This window comes from Vanacampus margaritifer, chromosome 12 (assembly GCF_051991255.1).
Source record: "Vanacampus margaritifer isolate UIUO_Vmar chromosome 12, RoL_Vmar_1.0, whole genome shotgun sequence".
In the NCBI taxonomy this organism is placed as follows: Eukaryota; Metazoa; Chordata; class Actinopteri; order Syngnathiformes; family Syngnathidae; genus Vanacampus; species Vanacampus margaritifer.
In genome coordinates, this window is record NC_135443.1 from 3802263 (window position 1) to 3817049 (window position 14787).

The 14787-nt window shown below is 37.4% G+C and overlaps 2 protein-coding genes across 6 annotated transcripts in view; one reads left to right on the forward strand and one right to left on the reverse strand.

Annotated features, from left to right (window-relative positions):
• phactr2 (phosphatase and actin regulator 2) overlaps positions 1 to 3548 on the forward strand; it is a 28994-nt gene extending 25446 nt beyond the window's left edge. For all 5 annotated transcript variants that reach the window (XM_077581149.1, XM_077581147.1, XM_077581145.1 and 2 more), the window contains one exon: positions 848 to 3548. In XM_077581149.1, the coding sequence (XP_077437275.1) occupies positions 848 to 863 (16 nt within the window). In that variant the 3' untranslated portion in view covers positions 864 to 3548. The remainder of the gene's footprint in view (positions 1 to 847) is intronic.
• A 4384-nt stretch (positions 3549 to 7932) lies between these two features.
• sf3b5 (splicing factor 3b, subunit 5) lies at positions 7933 to 8744 on the reverse strand. Its single transcript, XM_077582209.1, has 2 exons — positions 8583 to 8744; positions 7933 to 8353 (listed from the first exon to the last, which is right to left on the reverse strand). Exon 2 carries the CDS (start codon positions 8350 to 8352, stop codon positions 8092 to 8094), a length of 261 nt encoding a protein of 86 aa, XP_077438335.1. The 5' UTR covers position 8353; positions 8583 to 8744; the 3' UTR covers positions 7933 to 8091.
• Between the last annotated feature and the right edge of the window lie 6043 nt (positions 8745 to 14787).

Sequence of the window (14787 nt, forward strand, 5' to 3'; positions counted from 1 at the left end):
CGCTACGGACTAAATACTTTGAACCAGGGTACTAGAAATTGCATTTCCCTTTAAAAGTGTGTGGAAATGCTGAGAAGTGTCATGTCTTTTTTTTTTTATTGAAACTAATTAATGTGTTTATTGTCATCTAATTACATTCTAATTAATGTTGTATTTTGTATTTATTATGTAAGTAAACTTTTCTTTTAATAATCAATTATTGTTATTAAAATTGTAATTTTATGGGCTCGGGCTGCTCGATTATTGGAAAAAATAATAATCAAGATTATTTTGGCAATAATTGAAATCACGATTATTCAAACATATTATTTTTTGGTACAAAACAAGAAAACATTTAAACGTAGAAAACAATTAAAAAATATTAAGACTAATAAAATTATATAAAACACTATAATAATGCAAGTTCCTTTTGGATTAAATTAAATTTGTTATTTAATTTTTTTTTTAAGTGCAAATGTAAAAATTTAGACAACTCAGTATTAAAAAAATTTTTTTTTACTATTATGCTGATTTTGTAATTGTGGAGTGTAATAATTGAAATTGTAATTAAATTCTGATTAATTGCACAGCCCTGTTATGAGCACACTTGCTAGTCTGCTGGGTGTAATTAAAATTGTCGCTGTCCTGTGAAAAACACTTATGTCCATTTTTTTTAACGTTTTTGGGATGCCTACGTTCAGTTTAATCCCATAATCATAAAAATATAAAAAATAAATAATGATAATTTAAAAAAAAAATGTAAAAAGACAAAAATAGACCGAAGTGTTTTTCACAGGACAGTCTTATAAATGTAACCACATCTTAGAATCTGTATAACGTGTTTTCAAATATTTGTCTGCCTTTTCAGATATCATCGGCCTTAACATAAACTGGACGTCAGCATCAAAAGAAGAAAAGTCCACCGGGCCATCAGACCTGCTGCTTGCTAGTCACTCTGGGTACTCCACCCCGTGTACTTACTTGCGCAGTAACAACAAATGCAGGTTTGTCTTAAGGGCCTGCCTGGGCTCTCCGTGTGGCCCACTCGTGGAACTTTATTGCACATACTGTACCTATACTCGGAAAAGTGGTGGCTCGTTAAGAGTGATTTATTTATTATGGAGTGAGACGAGGACTTGCTGGAAAATGTTTTTTTGTTTTTCTTGACGCTCTGAGAGTTGGAAAATGGAGCGTTATTGCAGGTATCAATGTGTCTCAAGTGAACAGTAGCTCCAGTACAAAAAGGTGTGCTTTGTTCGAACCCGGACCGCCAACCAGTGGACCATCAGGAGCTGTTGTCAAATGATCGAGCCACTAGAGGGCATTATGTCATAAGCACATTTGCTGCCTAGGAGCCAACGGCCATGAGACCTCTGTTGTGTTAATAAGTGCTTAAAAACATCCCTCAAGTGCTCATAATGTTCTTTGAAATCTGCACTTTTTAAGCTTTTAAATCCCTTTCAATCATTTTAGCTTTATTGACAGAGAGTTTTGGTGCCAAAATGTTATTAACCTTACAAAAACAGGCGCCAAAGTAATCAATCCGCCACCAAGTAGCGTTCTGTTCTCATTTCCATTTCTGCAAAAAAAAAAATATTTCCATCTAATGTCTGCCCCTGGAAGTTTGGACCCCTATTGACATTGCAGTTAATGTTTTGCCGCACTTTTTATCGCAGTCGTTTCAAATGTTGGAGTCGTTGTGTACTCTGAACACATTCCTTCCACCGTGTTACGGCTAGCTCAGTTGAAATAATACGTCTCTGTATACTATGCGGTTTACATCCCTTAAGTTCTGTGTTTTTTTTTTTTATAATTGTGTAACATTTGTCATTCTACGACGTGCTATCATAGGAGAGACTGCGGTATGGAGTCGAACATGGCGGCTAAGATTTGCATTATGCTAGCTAAATGCTCATTTAAAAAAAAAAAAGTATCCCCCTTTCATAGGCACTTTGGAGTCCAGTGAAATTATCATCTTCATCATGGATTTTTTTGAGTTAGTCTTTTTTTTTTTTTTTTTGTTATTTTGCTTGATAATTACAATGATTTCCATGTAATTGCAATTACTTTCTTTACGAGCTAACTGGCAATCTCAGTTGTGGTAACGTGTCAGGAATCAATTGTGTTTCTACGCTATGCTGCTGCTTACATACCTAAAATGCTGTTTTGTGTAACTCAATTAGTATTCTACTAGCCTAGCTAAAAGTGTGTGTGTGTGTGGGGGGGTGTATTTAGCTGATGAATTACAATGGTTTCCTCATGAGTTCTGCATTAAGTAGCTGGTTATCCCCGGCTGTGGTAACTTGTGAAGAAGCACATCGTCACATATCTCCAGATATTGCGAGTTAGTCGTATTTGGTTGTTATCCTGATAAATTACATCATTTGAACTTGAAGATGCATTTTTTTTTCCTATTTAGCAGGGATGACTGAGCTCAAATAGCTAGCTCAGTTGTTCACGTCTAAATAGAATCTAAAATGTCTCCTTGCTATGCTGCTTAAATACTTTAAAATATGTTTTTTAGCCTTTCAAGTATTTGTGTGTTATTAAAGGAGGTAGCTAGCCGGGTGGCTAAACATTAGCATTCTGCTGGCTTAAGAGCTAAGAAAATAGAAACAAATGTGACCCGCCCTCCAATTACACAGTTGTCTTTTTCCAGTTTTGTTTTGATAAATTACTAAACGACTAAAATACAAGAAACTGTCACGTTCGTTGAACGACATCATCTTTGAGTTCAGAGCTAGCAAGCTTTGAATTTTAGCTTTAGCTAACCTAAGAATTAAATTAGCTAACCTAATTGGATTTTGCATTTTTGGGGGATACTTTATTCCTTAAACATTACTTTTTTGTGTTTCTTTCTTTCAACTCCCCCTGCATGACTCCAGAGCGGCAATGCATCTCTTATCTTAGCATAAAACCGAGCTGTTGTTTGACCTTTATTGCTTTCCTATAATTATATTGTTAGCATTTTTGTGTCAACTAATTAACTTGTCTCATCTTTCAGTTTGTAAGCATAGCTAAAAGGTCGAACCAAAGTGAAGCACTATAACTTCAAGTTATTTCAAAAGTGACCTTTGTTTTTAAGAAATCTGACTTTTGTGCCGGCAACCAGAATCGGCCCCATTTTTCTGCTATTGGGTTTATACAAGCTCCAAGTATGTTGGATGTTAACATCAATTGGTTCAATGAATAATTTATCACTGTGTGAACATAGTTGAGATGAGAAAAACCTCACCTATGAGCAAACAAACTCTTGAATATGAATATTTGAATATACTCAAAAGCAGCCACATGCAAAGTTTGTCATGTTCCTGCTAGCGTAGTTCAACGTGATTGACGGTCTTGTCTAGACATGCACACGTGTGTGTGTGTGTTGTTGTTGTTGTTGTTGCTGCTTACTGTATGTAAACGTAACCTAAAGTCATGTACAGTCTAACAGTATTGCTTCTTTACCATGTGTATGATGTACTTACTGTATATTGATTATTTTGTACAGAATGTATATGGAGCATGTGCATACACAGAGTCCATTTTACGCCGCAATACAACTATGGCGTAAATGTTTTAAACTATCGATCTGTTTGTCTTTACTTACTTTGGATGGTTGATTAGTGCTGGGTTGCGTCTGAATGACTCCCTTCGGTTGAAGTTAAAGGACAAACCCATCAGCTTGAGCTCATTGTCCTTAACGGCCGCCGTCGATTAAACGGGCCGGCAGCTCGTTAAATCTCTTCCTGGAAGCCGAGGGTGAGCTTGCGAGCCAGCTCGCTGACATTAGCGTTAATCAAAATGTCGTCGGCGTGTTCACGTGTCTGCCCGCTGCCATTAGCGTTAAAAAGGTGGAGCGGGCCAAAAGGAAATGAGCGTGGATTCATTTGACATTTTTACAGTGGACACACCGAAGGGGAACATGACTTCTAAATTGTTTGGATTTTCAAAAGGAATCTTGCCATTAATTAATTAAGTAATTCAATCATTTGAAGTGATTTTGTTTGTTTTTGTTTACCAGGGTCAAAACTGGGGCCACGGTTAAAAAAATTTTTTAACGGCGCAGGTAACATTACAAATTGCATTAAACTATAAAACCTCTAGAATAAAATTTGATGGACCACCCACGGATTTGCATACTTTTTTTTCAAATCGCAAATTTGCCACTTTATAAACTCGCAAATTTGCACGTTTTTTTCAAATCGCAAATTTGCCACTTTACAAACTCGCAAATTTGCAAGTTTTTTTCTCAGAATATTGCCCCCGCTCTCTAAAAATATATATACGCCGTCATATTATTAAGTGTTTATCAGCATTTTTCCCCAATAATTTTTCAAGTTAAAAAAAGATTTATTTGACTTCCACTTTAATGATCAAATGGAGTCAGAGATGCATTTAGTGCACAAACGTCGCAAGGATGTCAGTGAGTGATGTCATTAAAAAGTAAACAAATTTCAATTTTGAAAAAGTGTAATACTGGTTTGGGCCATTCAACCAAAGTCCTGGGTTTTAAATTGTGGTCTTAAGCCTAGGTTATGGTTTCAAGAGAAAGCTGTGTGAAATGTGTTCCATAACTCATTCAAACCCAAAAAACTATTTTTTTTTAATATTTTGTCTTTCACTCCCAAAAATGAATGTATACATTTTTTTAATGTATTTATTTATGCCACAGCATACAGAAAGGCTTTGATACAGCTTCTGGCATGAAGAGGTCGCTTAAAGAAAAGAATGGCCAGCAGGTGGCAGCAGAGTATAGGAGATCAACCAGGGCCATGATGCAACAAGCTCTTTTCCCCAGTGTTTTCAACAGGTTTGTCAATAATGATGACACTTAGCTATATTGTAATAATTGCTGCAAAACAGAAACAGATAGAAATATACTTTTTTTTCCTGGTGAAAGAAGAGACTAATCTTTCTTTTGGTAGGCTCCATGTTTTTATAGCAATAAAACACAATATCCTGTGGGCCTTGCAAAAATCAGTCAAAATGGGGGTTGCTTCAGAGAAAATGGCTGGGAGTGAATGAGTTTTAATGGAGTTGTTATGGAGCAGGGGGACAAGGAGCCACAGCAAATTACATCAAGGTCAGAAACTCATTTCATGGCAAACACGTAGTTCACTTCTTTTTTTTTTTTTTCTTCTTCTTTTTTTTTTTTTTACAATTGCAGGTCCTTCCCTTGCGCTTACGCTAGCGATAAAGCCACGGATGATGAATCTCACTGCATCCCATATCGTAAACACACACCCATAGAATTTACAGTGTCTATATTTTGCTAAGCAGTCAATCTCCTCAGGGGAGTCGGCGGGGCCTTAAAACACCCAACAGTAAGTTTGGTTATGGGATGACAAGGTAGTTTGCACCCCGCAGGTGTCGACCACAGTCGGGTCATTATCGCAAATGAGAAAGCGTGCAAGTGAATCGGTAAGCCGCACCGAAGCTGATTAGGAGTCGCAACGTGTGGTGCTTTTCATATTCCAACGCTTCTTCTCCTCCTTGCAGATGACTTCAAATGTGCTACAAAGTGCTTTGCACCTTTTCAAAGGTGCAGTCATTTGTCTGGTTTTGGACATGTAGTGATACGGTATCAAAGGATTTTTTTTAGTTCTCCTGGGGGCTGCTTAAACGTCATTCAAATTCAAACGTTTTTTATTTCATTCTTTAAAAAGAGAAATGAACGGGGACAGAAAGAAGTGAAACTTGAGGTATCTGCCCCTGATCAAAAAAGGGAAAAAAGAACAAAAATAGTAATAATAATCAACACAAAATAAATGACATTAAGCAGTCAAGATACGTAAATTCAAAGGACGTGAAAATAAAGTCGAATATAACAAATATAATTCCAAAATTAAATACAAAAAAAAATTATAAATGGAAATAAAAACAATATACAGTATACACATGCAGTAAAAAAAGAGTACAAAATGAATACAAAATTAAAAAACAAGATTAAAAAAAAATAATAATAAAATGATAAATGCAGTTAAAAAAAAGTACAAAATGAATACAAAAATTAAAAAACAAGATTAAAAAATAATAAAATGACACATGCAGTAAAAAATTAATACAAAAATTAAAAAACAAGATTAAAATGACACATGCAGTAAAATGAAGAAGTAAAAAATGAATACAAAAAAAACAAGATTAAAAAAAAATGTGGACATTAATACAAAATAATAAAATAATTAAAAATGCTCTTCTCTCTTCACCTAAGAAATTGTATTGTCTGCAGCATGAAATAACTAAGAGCAGACCACTTTTATTTATTGATATTTAATCCTAGATATTTATTTTTGTATTTGTTTACACATTTATTTTTATTTTTTAATCTTTATTAAACTTTTTTTGATCTGTTTTTATTTAAAGAAACTACTTTATTTAGACGTGTATTTTCGCTATTCGCAGGCTGGTCTTTGCGGTAGCACGCGTTGGCTTAAGAAGGGAAAGCACCAACAATGGCGAATAAACAGATTGTGGGGCGGCGGGTGGCAAAGAAGATGATTGCGTTGGCCAAGGCATGTTGCTTTTTGTTGTTGTTTTAATAGCGCATCACGTTGAAGCTCGGTTTGCGCACACTCGACGGGTGACCCGACGGTCTCCTCAGATTCCGTCCGTATCTCAAAGTATTAGCTGAATTTGCACATTTATTGATCCCGCCGTTGAAATTAAAATGATGTTGGTATGCCATGACGCTCGTTTTGGTTGATGCACCTGCGGAAGATGAAACGTCACGTGGCCTCTCAACGCCAAGACTGCTGACTCATTGCTGGGCAACAATAACAGTGACTCACCCGCAGTGTCCTCCACGCTCGCCAGCATGTGTGTGCGCGATAAACAACCTGGACAGCAACAGCAGCGCCACGCGACTGCCAGGCTTTGTTCCTCTCAAGACGCTTTCAATTTGCATGAGTAAACCAAACAAAGTCAAAAAAGGGGTAACAAGTATTCAAGGACAATTGCATTAAGGGTTTTAAACCAGGATTATGGTTGCAAATTCCGGTTTCTGACACGGGATTAATGTTTAAAAGTGAGGTTTCAAGCATGGTTTAAATTCAAGGTTCTGATTTTGAATCGCTATTTCAAATTAGGACTTTAGAAGGTTACAGTTCCAGGTTGGGTTTTCCAATTCGAGTGTCATGCTTGGGTTGGGGCTTCAAGACTGTTTGACGTTTCAAAATATGGTTTAGGGTTTTTAATTTTCAAGCCAGGGTTGGTTCAAGCATAGGTTAGGGTTTTAAGACGTTAAGGTTTCAAGTTGAAACTTCAAATTAGTTTCAAGACACGAAGTGAACTACGTTAAAGGTCAACGTTAGGAATAGGCTTTAAGTTGGGTTTTTTTAAGGGGGGGGGGTCTGTTTTGTGGAATATTGTTTTGAGTAATTTTTCTCTTTAAAAAATATTAATAAAATATAATATCCGAATATTTTTATCACAATTTTTTTTTCCTGAAGATAATGTTTAGTTCAGTTTTTCTGATTTAAAACATAAATCTTTTAATGATAGATTTTTTTTTTACTGAAAAAATAACCTCCCCCACAATTAAAAAAAAATAAAATAGACAAGGTTGGGGTGGGGGGGTGCTTAAGTGAATGCAATACGCCTCCATACAAATGAAAGTTTTAACACGTTAAGGTTACAAGTGTTGAAGCCTGGGTTTGGGTTTAAAGCAAAGCTTTAATATTTTAAAGCTGAATTTGCCAAATTAATGACACTTGATTTTTTTCTCTCTCATCTCGCCTGCATATTGTGTTAACCCCCATGAACTCTGCTGCACATTTATGAAGAATTATTAAACCCAAACGGAATAATTTATTCACCATGTCGCTTTAGGCAAATGCAGAGCATGTGTATGCATATGCAGTATACATAAGTGAGTATAAATAAACATCGTGTATGTCTCATGTGTTTAGATGGTGTGGATGAAGTCACTATTTTTCCTGCATATTGAATGACTCAATAGGACAACACTGGAGAGAAGAGAGACAAATATTTAATTACTTCTGCAGGCATCCTCTGTAACTAGCAATAAGGACTGTAGTAAAAAAAAAATAATAAGCTAAGAAAAATAAGAGTCCAAGTGCCGTCTTGCATATGTAAAAGCAAAAGGCAGAAATCAGGTGTCCACAATCAGGAGTCATCAGGCTTGTCTGCGGGTGGACCGCACGGCTGGAGCATCTTCTCCATCAGGTTGAACCGAACCCGGGCTTTGCTCTCGTTCTCGGCCACGGAGAAGTAGTTGAGCAGGTCGAAGTGACCCATGTAGGAGCAGTGCGAGTCTCGGTGCTGGTTCACCAGCCATTCCCATTTGCTGGTGTCGGCGTGGCCGGTGCCGATGTACTTGGACTGGAGATGTTCCAGCTGACTGTGGATGTTGTAGCGGTCCGTCATCCTGGAAAGGGAAGGTAACACGAACGCACGTTGTAAGGCTAACCATGCTAACAATAACAGTACAAACCAGCAGTAGTGGCGATAGCTTGCTATGCTAGCGTATTTAAACACAACCCCGCCATAACTATTTTACTACCTTACGGTGTAAACTTCTTAGTCTGACTGATTAAAATTAAGTTCACATGCTTACTTCTTCTTAGTCTGAATTCAAATTAAGTTAATATACTTACTTGATTGTTTGGTGAAGCGAGTGTCTCCGACTTGGTGAAAATGAAAGCCGCTTACAGTTCCGGCGTGTCCGTTCGGGAAACGGTTCCGACTTGAACCACGTGAATGATTATTTGGTACCCACACAGTCACAAACTAAGCCAACTGCAATCTAAATTTTTTTAACAAATGTGATGTAAAATACCAGTTATACCATTTACGCCATAAACTATGTGATGTACACTTCCGGTTTATGATCCAGGAAACATGTTCCGATTAGAACACGCCACACGGGCGTATATTTTTGCCTCAAAAAATCGGATATCGATTTTCCTCTTCGCTTAAAGAAAAAAACAAATGAAATTGATATTGAGAGCAAGTTTTGCACTCTCACTCCCAGAAGATACCAAGCAGGCTTTGAACCTTTTATTTAGCAACATTTGATTTATTTATTTATTTACTTACTTACTTACTATAAATTTGCTTGCATAGAGTTGATACAAATGCTTTTGTTTTTCTTTAATGATAATGAAAAACTAAATACTTTTTCTTTTAAAAAAAAAAAAAAAAAAGCCCCTTTGGTCAAACGTACTGTACGTGATAGTTATGGCGGTTGACAGATGGTCAACCTGCATGGCTCGGCTGAGTTATTGCCTTCCACTGGGCTTGCTTCTAGTCATAAGTAAAACAATGTGTAAATAGTTCTGCCTGTTCTTGTCTTAATGGCGATAAAAGTCACTGGTCGTGTTTTTTTTTTAAGGTTACAAACCACTGTTTTGCTTCCTTGTTGTTAGTATAAGCAGTGAACAACAGCTGAGAATCGCATTGAACTCTAGAAGCTAAAAAAAATAATAAAAAATACCGACAAAGTAAACATGAAATAATAAATCATCCATTAGACAAGATTATTCTTTTTTTATTTCTAAATAGCCAATAGATGCCTGTCATTCCTTGTCACTACAATGCATCAGAATTTTCCTCCCATTAAAATATATGCAAGCAATTATCCTAAATCAAATTACACAATAACAAATGACAGCCGTTAGCATGAATAGCGCTCAAGTATGTCTATACGTCTGCGTACGTGCGTGACTGACGTGTTTTGACACTCGGAGAAGCTGAAGATGAGTACGCCGTCGCCACGGTAACTGCATCCGGCAGGATAGCAAAGCGTATCCGTCACGCTGCAGCTGCATCCAGATGCCGCGTGGGATTTCAAACGTGGGATTTCAAACCTCTACCATCAAAAATATTGGCGATGATATAAAAACATTTCATGAGATGAGCGGAATCGTACGACAACCGCCATGTTTCCGCGAGGGCGCCGAAAACTTCCCCTCCTCCTCGTCGTCATCATCATCATTATCATCGCCGCGGGAGATGAGGGGGGAAAACAACAAACATCCCCAGCAAATGTCATCGGAGGTGGTCTAATCAGTCTGGATGCCGCACATTGTTGAAATGGACTCCCGGGAGAAGCGCGCTTCATCATTATTGATTGGCTGTTTGTAAAACTGCTCTGTGGAAAACATACAAATAGAGGGGGGGGGGGGGGGGCAGAATCAACAGATAAAAGACTTTATTGCACTTCTACAAGGAGTTCTAAAACCGTACGATTGCTGGATCTAGATCTATTACGAAATTGATATCATTTTGAAGATTAATGTAGAAATGAGTAGAGAACAGGCAAATCTTGCAGATGGATACTGGCCTAAATCAAGGCTTAATTTAGGGGGCAATCAATTATTGCAATATGAATTAATAATCATACCCAAAGATGAACAGCATATCATGAAGCTCCAGTTGTCACTTTTTTTTTTTTTTGTTTCTTTGGGATTTACTACAGTCTCGAAAGATTTTCTACTCACGACGGTAGCACAAGAAATCCACAAACGCAATTTTGGCAAACAATCATCTCCTTATTGCAACGTGCTTTCAGTCTTTAAGCGTCCTACAGGTTAAGTTAAATGCAGAATGAAGGTTAACATTGTATCATCAGTGGCAAAATGCAGTTTTAGTGGGTGGAGCTGATGTTTTATTTCCATAAAATGAGATTAAACGGTGCAATTATGAGCATGTTACAATGCCCTTGAAACGGTAAATAAAGGAAATGGAATGAGAAGCGTTGCTAATGCTGCTGATCACATTACATTTTTCCTTTTTGCGTGCGTGCGCGCATGCACGTTTCATGAGTAATGTTCAGAGGCCCGGTCTCCAGTTTCCATTTTGCTTCATTGTGTTGCACTTGTGTAACCTCATTTGCATAACCTCTAAACAAGGGAACGTTGAGGATGCTTGGATAAATAAATGGGCCCACTAAAAGCTTGTTGTGAGTGCGCTAAAATGAGTTTATGTTGCGACTATATGCCAGTGATTCCAAATGATTCTACGGGGAGCCAATAAATGTGACTCAGAGGATTGTCCGGGCTAGCGTTCAAGCTATGTCGCAAGTAAACATCAGTGGCTGTCTAGCTCACAAGAGCTTAAATCAATCTGTCTAGTAGCGCTATAAAGATATCTATCTATCTATCTATCTATCTATCTATCTATCTATCTATCTATCTATCTATCTATCTATCTATCTAACTCTTTGACTGCCAAAAACATTAAATAACGTTTAGTAAAATCCTATGGAGGAGTGCCAAAGACGTTTAAAGACGTTTTTTTTTCAAAACAGAGGTGAAACTAACCATTTTCTATTATTGATTACTGAAAAACAGAATAAGGTAGAAACAAACTTTTTTTTCTGATGAAAGATGAGAGTCCAATCTTTCATTTGGTAGTATGTGTGTTTCCATAGTCCAAACACATAATTTTCTGTGGACCTTGAAAGATCAGTCAAAAATGCTTAAATCGGCTGGCACCCACGGCATCCTTTTTCTGAAAACGTCTGGCAGTCAAAGAGCTAGCTATCTATCTATCTATCTATCTATCTATCTATCTATCTATCTATCTATCTATCTATCTATCTATCTATCTATCTATCTATCTATCTATCTATCTATCTATCTATCTATCTATCTAATCAATCGTATGTGCCACTGAACTCGAGAATTGCTAACTAGCAAGCTAGCTGTTGAGCTAAAGAATTGGTAACTTGCAAGCTACAGATTCGCTAACTAGCAAGATGCTATCTAGCTAAGGAACTGCTAATTAGCAAAGCTAACTGTTAAACTTAAGAATCGCTAACTAGCAAGCTAGCTGTTGAGCTAAATAACTGCTAATTAGAAAGCTAGCTGTTGAGCTTAACAATTGCCAAGTAGCAAGCTAGCTATCAAAGTGCTTCACATAACTACTGTTTTGTTATCGCTTGAACAATTCTCATTAGAAATACTCAATAAATACAGGGCAAAATGTCAAATCCTCATCGATTTTTATTAGTATTATATTTGTTGTGTTTTTTATTATTTCCTGTTTCACTTCTATGGCATTTTAGTCAAGTGTCTGCTCTTCAGCATTTACACGCAAACGCAATTTCTGAAGAAATTGCATTCACTCGTATAATCAAAATGGATTGCAACAGATAAAGGAAAAATATTTGGACATTTTTCAGTGAAGCAGGAAATAAATGAGATTTCACATGGAGTCTCTACAGACAAATTGTAGAGCTCGGCACAAGTGGATTTCATGTCATAAACGGATCTGGAGGTCTTTCTTAATAGATGGAAGAAGTATAACATTTATTTTTCTTTTCCTTTCAGAAAAAGGCAAACAAACAAATAAAGCTGAGATTTCAAAACCACTTGTGGTGGTGGCAGATGGTCAAGGCGGTAAAGGCGCCTCATCCGTCATGTTGTCACTGGGAGGGACATTTTTGGGCGGAAAAGGACTTTATTTGTTTTGGTGGCAAAAGCTGCAAAGGCGAGTCCGAGTTTAATGATCAGACACGATTGCAAAGGCCACATACCCCCGTCTTAACAAAGGGGAAATTGAGCTTTGGTGCGTCGGGATGGCAAAGATGAAATGTGAGATGATAACCAGCAGTGGGCGATACGGTCTTCAAATGAAATTGCAGATTTTTGTCACCAAAGTTACATTATGGATTTTTAGCGATTTTGTTTCCTTCACTGACATTAAACGAAAATGACATTATTCAAAAAAACTGCGATTTTGCGGTTTTCCTCCCGTTACCAAAAAAGCTTTGGAACGGTTTCCCCCTCTCTTTTTGTTTGATTTTTATTTTTTAAAGCAAAATATGTGTCTAGACGCTGTCTTTGGGGAACAATAACATAAACGTGCATCCGTCTGCAGAAAACATGGCAGTCTGTTTGCCACTCACAATAAATACTACATTTTCGCACAATCGGTGAAGGTAATTACACGCTGAGGAAGGCTCAGAGCGCGTGCCATCATTTCACACTTGCCTCCAAAAGTCATCAAAGTCGTCGTCGTTGGGGTTTCACGCTTCCCGCTCTGATCCGCGGCGCATGATTTCCCCCAAACATTTGTAGCAAGGGGCTTTATTTATATTGGCGAGAACTCGCCTTGGAGTTGTTACCAGATAAGAAAAGAACAATTTTGTGGGGGGATAATAACTAGTAGATTTGGAGATGACCTTGTAGCATTAATAGCTAACTTGCTAGTTAGCCGCCTAGCCAATTGGCGCATTAGGTAGCGATAGAATAGTTTAAAAATGTTTTCATAGTCATTAGTCACTCGCCTTGGATTTGTTATGAGTTAAGAAAATACATTTTTTTGTGCGGTAATAATAACTGCCTAAAGAAATCGATGCAGTCGATTTGTAGACCACCTCGTAGCACAATAGCTAGCTTGCTAGTTAGCTGCTTAGCTAATTGGCGCATTAGATGGAGATACGATTGTTTGGATTGTATTCATTAGTCGTTTAGTGGATGATGGCTGATAGTTGAAGTTTGTGATATACTGGGGGAACGAACCCATAATAACAAATTTGTGGGAAAATATGGAATAAGAATTCCTTTATTCATTTCAATTGGATTTTTTTTTTTATTTCATGGGAAAAGTGGACATTTTGTGAATGTTTCTCAGTTTGGATGTGGAGGTTTTAGAAGGACAAAATAGTGACAGAATAATCCACTTGATTTGTGTGTGTGTGTTTTTTTTTACGGGGGGGGGGGGGGGGGGATCAACATTGTGCTGAAGAGCCTTCACACACACACACACACACACACACACACGCACACAACAGATTTGCAGCAAGTGACCGCCCATCAGCGTAATGGATATTAAGGCAAGCTGTTGCGTGCCAGCAGCTTCAACTTTATACTCATAAATGTCAAACATTTTGTTACCCTCTGCTGCTTATATTACTACTGGAGTGAGTTTGGGAATCCCCGGCGTACAATCTATGGTGCGCGTGCCCCCCCGGGGGGTGTCATCTTGGAAAATAACAAACCGTTTGCATTGTTTTCGCCCCCAAAGTTCAACTTTCTTTTCCTCCTACTAAATGAAAACATTAAATATGAACTTTTGCTGGATGTCTGCCTGGCATTCACAAAGAGTTGTGCGCGCAGTTGAGCAAAAACAATCCAATAAAATTGCATGTTTGCATTATTTCCCTCCATAGAGTGATTTCCCTCACCTATAAAAAATAAAAACATTAAATACAGTATGAACTTTATATCAGGGATTCCCAAATGGTGGTGCGCCCACCACTTATTGTAATGTCGCAAGATACGATTGTCTGAAAGTTTTTATTTGCCACTCCCAAAAATTAAAAATAAATAAATAAATAAAAACGAACATTTCCTCTTTATCAGGGATTCACAGATGGGGGGGGGGGGGGGAATTCCACGTGACATTCGGTGTCAATTTGAGCTGCCGCCCTTTTGCAACAATAGCAACACATTAATGGTTTTCTTATCGCTTCACAGCAGGAAAATGCGAGGTGAATGTCGGATGTAACAAGTCGAGGTGCGATCTCGAGCGCTGCAATCATTTGACCTTGAGATGGAGTCCCAGGAAATGGGATTGAAAAATAATAATAATAAAATCCCCTCAGAGGCTTTGGTTCTGTATGCCTTCTCATATCACCAGAAGAATTCCAGAAAAAAAAAAATCTTTACAACTGAATTTTTACGACGTTTACGGATGTACGTATTTCGCATTTAACACATTTTTAACGGAGTTAACATTTCAAAGCTAGGTTGTTATAGTTATGAAAAACTAATGAAATCATGCTCAAATTGAGAAAATATTAAATTAAATAAAAACAAAAACGCTGTAAAAAAAACAAAAATATATAAAAAT

Excerpts from the sequence above, each read along its gene's own strand:
- sf3b5 (XM_077582209.1), bottom strand. The coding sequence starts at position 8,352 with ATGACGGACCGCTACAACATCCACAGTCAGCTGGAACATCTCCAGTCC.